General features: G+C 43.8%; 1 protein-coding gene across 1 annotated transcript in view; it reads left to right on the top strand.

Moving 5' to 3' along the window:
- The window catches only part of CTBP1 (C-terminal binding protein 1), a 7,326-nt gene extending 4,820 nt beyond the window's left edge, over positions 1-2,506 (top strand). The window contains exons 6-8 of the mRNA XM_008937597.1: positions 156-283; positions 841-961; positions 2,038-2,506. Coding sequence (XP_008935845.1) covers positions 156-283; positions 841-961; positions 2,038-2,209 — 421 coding nt within the window. The 3' untranslated portion in view covers positions 2,210-2,506. The remainder of the gene's footprint in view (positions 1-155; positions 284-840; positions 962-2,037) is intronic.
- Positions 2,507-6,538: the final 4,032 nt, after the last annotated feature.

Here is a 6,538-nt window from a genome sequence, read left to right as displayed (position 1 = left end):
CCTGCTGCTATCCTGTGACGCAGCTACGCTGGATGATTCTTTCCTTTTTTTTGTTCCTTGAGGTACAGTGATATGTGAGAGGACAGAGGAGGTTATTACTTCTTGAGAGAAACCACTATTTTTTTTTTTTTTTTTTCCCCCACCCCTTCTTACAGCTTTGCTCAGGGACCCTTAAAAGATGCACCCAATGTGATCTGCACCCCTCACACTGCCTGGTACAGTGAGCAGGCTTCCATTGAATCCAGAGAAGATGCAGCTAAAGAGATCCGCAGAGCTATCACAGGTAATGAGGAAGACTCTGCTCTGCAGCTGCTGCTGAATTGGTGTTCTTATGTTAGCTCACTGCAAGGATTATGCTGATTGTTCTGAAAACTTAGACTCAATAACTCATTTTGGAACTGGAGCATAAATTAATAATTGACTCTGCCTTCTGAGAATCTTGTTACTAATGCTGGAGTGGCACTTTTCCTCCCTGGGAAAGCCTTGTGCCTACTACGTCTTCCAAACCCTCTACAACAATTCCTTTGAAAGCTGTACTCCACACCTTTGTTCCTGGGGTAGCACACATTGTCTCTGGGGGAAGGTGAGGCTTGGCAATCGCAGTTTGTAGCAAGTAGTTTCTACAAGGTCACAGAAGTGGGAAGGAGGGGTCATTTTCTTGCTTTCTCCAGAGACCAGTTTTTCAGAGGAGGGTCTCCCCTTCCTAGTGTTTCCCCATGGCAGCACTGGTAGGTGGAAAAGATGCACATTTCCGTTCTACTTTCCTTTGTAAATGCTTCAGGGAATGAGGTTCTTGTACTTGTGTCCTGGTTTTTTTGGTCATTCTTGGTGCTCTTTCAGGTCACATACCTGATGTTTTGAGGAACTGTGTTAATAAGGAGTACTTGCTGTTAGCAGCTCAGTGGTCCAGTATCGATCCTGCAACTGTTCACCCAGAACTCAATGGAGCTGCAGCTTACAGGTGAGATATGCAGGTTGTCCAAATTACTGCTTCCAAGCACATCTTCCTACTGAAGTAGGTTAACATCCCTCTTTGGGTTTGAGAACTGCTAGTGCCTGCAAGCAGGTATGTTTCTGTCCTTATATACTCTATATGTGAGTTCCTGCCAGAAACTGAACATCAGCAGATCTGAAGCTGTACTAGGATTTGCTCATACTTAGTTCCAGTTGCATACTGGTTAATTCTTCCAAATCCTTGCAAGACCTGCCCAAGAGATACTTTAATATAAGAAAGCCTGTTAGGTGCCTGAAGAGAAGTCTGGATCTGAACATTTAGAAGTTGTGCATCTCATTAGAGCTGTATAAAGAAAGCACAATTCTTGGCTGTAGCACAAATACGGGCCGTTAGAGTCACGGAATGGTTTGAGTTGGAAGGGACCTTAAAGATCATCTAGTTCCAACAAAGAGATGTTGTCCAGTGGATTTGGGCAGTGGCCTAAATAGGGTGTATTTCAGTTTATTTGTCTGTTACAGACATGCCAAGTGATTGTGAGGAGGTTTCTTCCCTTCTGTTTTCCCCCATCTGCAAAGTGGGAAATATATTCTCTTCTCTGGGAGATGACAGAGGTGCAGATATGTTTATGGAGAAGGCACGTGGATGCAGGGTGGGAGTAATGGTAGAATAGTTCATTAGCAATTCATGAGGATTGCTCTCCTGTTTTTCACTTTACGTCTAGCTGTTTTGTTAGTTCAGCTCCTTACTTTTTCTGTCTTGGAGTCCAGTGAAGGATAACTGACAGCTTGCACTCCTGCTGATGGGAAGGGATTTTCCAGCACTTCAGGGCACCTCTATACAGTGCTTCATACATGTGTTTTTGAAATGCTTAGTATGGGACCTGAGACTGTCTCTGCCTGTCTGAGAACAGCTGTTATTTGGTGTGGGGTTAAAACTGCTGCCCTTTGGCCCTGGAGACTTTCCTTGTGTTCTGTTTCAGAGCATTTCTGTTAGAAAGAAAGCAGGTGCCTGAGGGCACAGCTCCTTTCCTCTTGCATAACTGTTGGACAAGCTTGTAATTTCTATGCTTCTGTTGGTTTTAGGTTTCCTCCAGGAGTAGTGGGAGTAGCCACCCCTGGGCTGCCAGAGCCACCAGTAGTGGAAGGGATTGTAGCACATGGGATCCCTCCTGTTTCTCACTCTGCACCACGTACCCCTTCCCCAGGAGAGACAAGCAAACTGGATGCAGACAGAGAGATACCTGCTGATCAATAGCAGCATCTTTCTCTCCTCTCCTCTGGCAGCAGAAAAAAGTAGGAGGGTATCTCCTCCTAGGACCTGCTTTAACACCCTACAGAGACTGTTTCCTGTTCGTGTAGGACGGGAGAATGCATTTCATTAGTGGCAAACTTTAGCTCTTGCCTTTATTTTGTAACCCTTTAGTTTTAATCTGTTGAATCTTTCTCATTCCCTGGGGCAAGGCAGCAGTGACCTTGCCTCCCCTCGGAAATACTTGGTTTAGCAAATGAGTTTCCTGTATTTCTGTCTCTGTTGTCTGTGACAGGGAACTGTCCCTTGTGCACTGGAAAACAGAAGCAGAGCTGCCTGATCAGGGATTTCCCTCAGTGTTCCTAACACCAGAATTCAGTGCACACTTTTCAGTTGTGACTTGTAGTTTAAACTATTTGGCTGAACCTCTCTTTAAGTGTAGCCATGGGGAATGTTAGAAAATTAATAGTGAATTGGAGAAGTTGTGGCTCTTGTCTTTATTATGCCCTTGGTAGAATGCAGCCTAGGCTAAGCTCTGGGTATTACTTTGCTTGTTTACATCAAGGTTTCCTGTGAGAACAGACAGTGCAGGGATTGCAAGTTCTTGACCATACCAAGTTTGACTAAGGAGTATTAGGCCTGAGGTTAAAAACAAGTCATAAACCCACCCTTGTAAATAATTAGGAAGGGATTAAAATGTCATCAAATGCTTTTTGATGGCCACTGTGTTTGTGAGGCTTCAGAACAGTTCACCCCCAGGAGTCTGTGTAACTTGGAGAAGGCAAGAGAATGCAGAAACAGGAAAAACTTACACTGGGAGACAGCAAGTAGCAATAACTTGCAGGTTCCTAACACACACATACCTCACAGCCTGATGGTGATGTTCATCTGCAAGGTATCCATTGTGTTAGAAGTCTAAGCTTTGGGCTACAGATTTTTTTTTCTCTTTTTTGGCATAACTGCACCAACTAGAAGTTACATACCACTTGTCTCTGTGAGAATAGAGAAGGCAGCTTTTAACAGTTCAGCAGACTGCTTCAGCTCTGCTAACAGATACTGCATCTCCAACAGTGGACAGGGCAAGACTTTTTTTTTGACAGGAGTAAACTTTGTGATACTGAAGGAGAAAGAACTCTCTTAGCTTGTCACCTGAAGCCAAGGCAGGATTGTTGCTTTCAAGTCTTTTCCCGCTTCCCAAATCACTGAATGTGAATCACTTCTTTGAGGGTTATGGAGTCTTCAGCAAAACAGATTCCATAGGAGATGATTTTCCTTAATTCCAAATCTTCCTTTGGTTTCACCTTGTTACAGTTTAGTCACCACAGCCCTTTCCATGCACAAGATGTAAGGGTTCCCGATGGATTTGTTCATGCTGTGTGGGTGTGCTGAGGCAGGGGCTCTGTGGGAGGCAAGCCCTGGCCGTGGGTTTGCCTGCCTGCCTTGATTCTTCCCTCTGTTGTGTCTGTGACTGGAAGCTGAATATCTGGGAACTGACTGGAAACACACCTTGAGGTGTGGACAACCTCCTTTGTTCAGACTGTTTACAGTTTGAGAAGCTGAGGAAAGCTTTTGGAGTCACTAAGTTTTCAGATTTTCTTTTTTTTCCTGGTTTTAATTTTTTCTCCAGGACTGCCTTCATATAATGGTTTACTACTGATACAGTGAAGTGATTTATTCCTTTCTCCTCCACCTGCCCCTCCCCCAGCAACTCAAGAAAGGAAAATGCGCAAGAAATAAATTTCAGGTGTTTTCTGACAGGTTTTTACACTTGAACTGCTCAGCATTAGTGAGATGATATTAGTTCTGTAGTGCTGAGTGTCTTTTTTTGTAAGCTATTTGTCTTGGTGAAGGTTCTTAGCTTCTCTGTTTTCGTGGATGATGCTGATTCTCCTTACAGGCATATACCTCCGTGGCGGCTCAGGTTTAGCAGGTCAGGCTGGGACAGTGGAAGGAACAAGCTGCAGGAGAATTTTTTGAGCGAAAGCCTAGAGCTCAGAAGCACTTTGATTGCAGCTGTACCTAAAATAATCAGCAGCACTTTCCTGAGTTCTCTAATCTCTAGGAAGTCTAAATTTTACAAGCTATGGCTCAGGAAGCTGATTTTCTGGCAGCAGGGGGGGGAGCTTTAGGGGACTGTGGGCTCCTGTGCTGTTTGCTAACACATCAGGGAGGCAGCTCACCGGTAACTAGTCCTCTGCTGCTGAAAATTCCTCTTCTCCTTAGAGGTTCAGGTCTGAGATTATTTTGTGGTAAGGGGCTTCTAGTTATGACTTTTGTGAGTACAGCCGATAGGGTACATTGACCTTATCTCTTTTAGAGCAGAATGCAAGATTTTTGGGATTTTTTAAAAAGAGGCAGCAATATGTTTTGTTTTGTTTTTGTTTTTTTCTTAACTGCAAGTATCTCTACAGAGCAGTCAAAAAACTGAGCAGAGGAAGAGTGGAAAGATGTCATTTGGGTGACCTTGAGTTTCCCAGTTCTTAGTTTTGGTGCCTAGATATACTGATGACTAGTAGGTGCAGGAATTAAGTAACTGATGATGTCAGAAATATTTCCAGTTATGGGTACTAAGGAGCTGTAGCTGACAGCATTGATATTGGCTCTGTTCTTTCCAACACTGTATAGGCTTGGGATTGGATACGAGGACAATTTTCCCCTTGATTAAAGCCACCACAGAAAACGTTGAGGTAAAAATGAACAGAACCCCCTCATGACCTCAAGGAAGGACTCCCTTTTTGCTTATAGGATTATTCTGCTTGTACACCATTTGTATCTCTGCTTATAGACTGAACCTATTATCACCAGACAAAGGCTGTTCTGAACAGAGAGCTCAAATTAAAATTTACCAGTACTAAAACACCCTGTGGTCTTCTCCATCCCCCGAGTGCCACATCCCTTGTTAGCACTCTGCTGTGTGACACACAGACTTGCAGCTCCCCTCCCAAGCTTAGTGTGGTAGACAGAAGTGGAAGGGTTTCAGTGGTGTGATTTGGTGGGTGGGGTTTTTTTTTGGGTTGGTTTTTTTTTTCTTAAATGCCTTCCTTCAGAACTAGTGCAGAGCTTTAACCCCAAAGAACAGAAGTCTCCCAGGGTGAGGCAGGAGTGCCCTAGCTGCACCAATCTGCTTACAGGAGGTGCTCACACTGTCCCAAGGTACATTCTGTTTGTCAGGGTCACTGCTGCTGACCAGCTTTTTTTATAGAGGACTCAGAGTTTCAGAAATATATTTTTGTAGACAATGACTAAACTGTGAAACATTGAAATAAAGCATGTAAACAAAAACTTACAGCACTGTCCTCCGTACAGATGTTTTTCTCACTTCAGATCTCTCCTGACTCATTAGAAAATGTTTGATTACTTCTTGGATATATTTTAATAAAGTTCTCCAAAGTACATGGCTGCTGTCTCTGGAAGGGGTGGCCTTAGGTAAAACATGGAAAGGGAGGATTGAAAACCTGTGTGTCTGCATCAGTCCTGCTTTTCTCAAACGAGGTAAGTTTGTTCTTCCACACAGTCGCTCCCTGGATTAGCCATTCTGGCAAATAACTTCCTTTGGATTCTGGGGCATTGTCCTTCAGTCAAGGCTGTGAGGGTGGCAGACTGGAGAAGAAGCCATCTTCAGTGGTTAAGGGGCAGCTTTGGATGTAGCTTGGTGGTTACTTACACAGGTTCTCACAAGCTTAAATTGTGGTAACTGGTTTTGCAGCCTTTTAAGCGTGCAGTTCAAATGTGTGTGTCTAAATGGCAGTGGCTGTCTTCAACCACTTACAGTAAAATAGTATTTGTGAATGATGTACGGAATCAGCCCACGACATTAATTTTTCTAACGTAATAAAAATTAGTGCAACAGAATTAGCATAGAAAAGTGGCTAGGTGTCATACATTGAAGTTAATTCATGTTTTCTGGCCTATGCTCCCTGTGCCAATCATTAAAGTTAGGGAACGTCTTCCTGTACTTGGATTATATCACTACTGGTCTAGCTGGTGCTGTGTGCCTGTGGAATATTACAGCACCAAGCTCAGGAGCTGGGGTAAGGGAAATGCTGGCCTGCTTTATCATGGCTATTTCAGTCTTGGAGCTGGTAGAACAGGAAGGGGGCATAGGATCACTTGGAACCCTTCACATGGTGACACTGCTTCCAATGCCTGGCTGGTCTTGCTGTTTCAGTAAAGAGGCTTAAGATGTGAGGGCAAAGCCTGGTCTTCAAAGCATGTAGTACTGATCCTGGATTTACCACAGCAATCTCTTAGATGCAAGACATGGTGGCTCTCTGCTACTCTTCAATAATGTTTCATGTAGGTATTGGCTCCTGTACTTTAAAAACAAAAAAAGTT

This window comes from Merops nubicus, unplaced genomic scaffold (genome assembly GCF_000691845.1).
Source record: "Merops nubicus isolate BGI_N331 unplaced genomic scaffold, ASM69184v1 scaffold28023, whole genome shotgun sequence".
In the NCBI taxonomy this organism is placed as follows: domain Eukaryota; kingdom Metazoa; phylum Chordata; class Aves; order Coraciiformes; family Meropidae; genus Merops; species Merops nubicus.
Note: the sequence above shows the minus strand (reverse complement) of the source record. Positions and strands in the feature narration are given on the sequence as shown.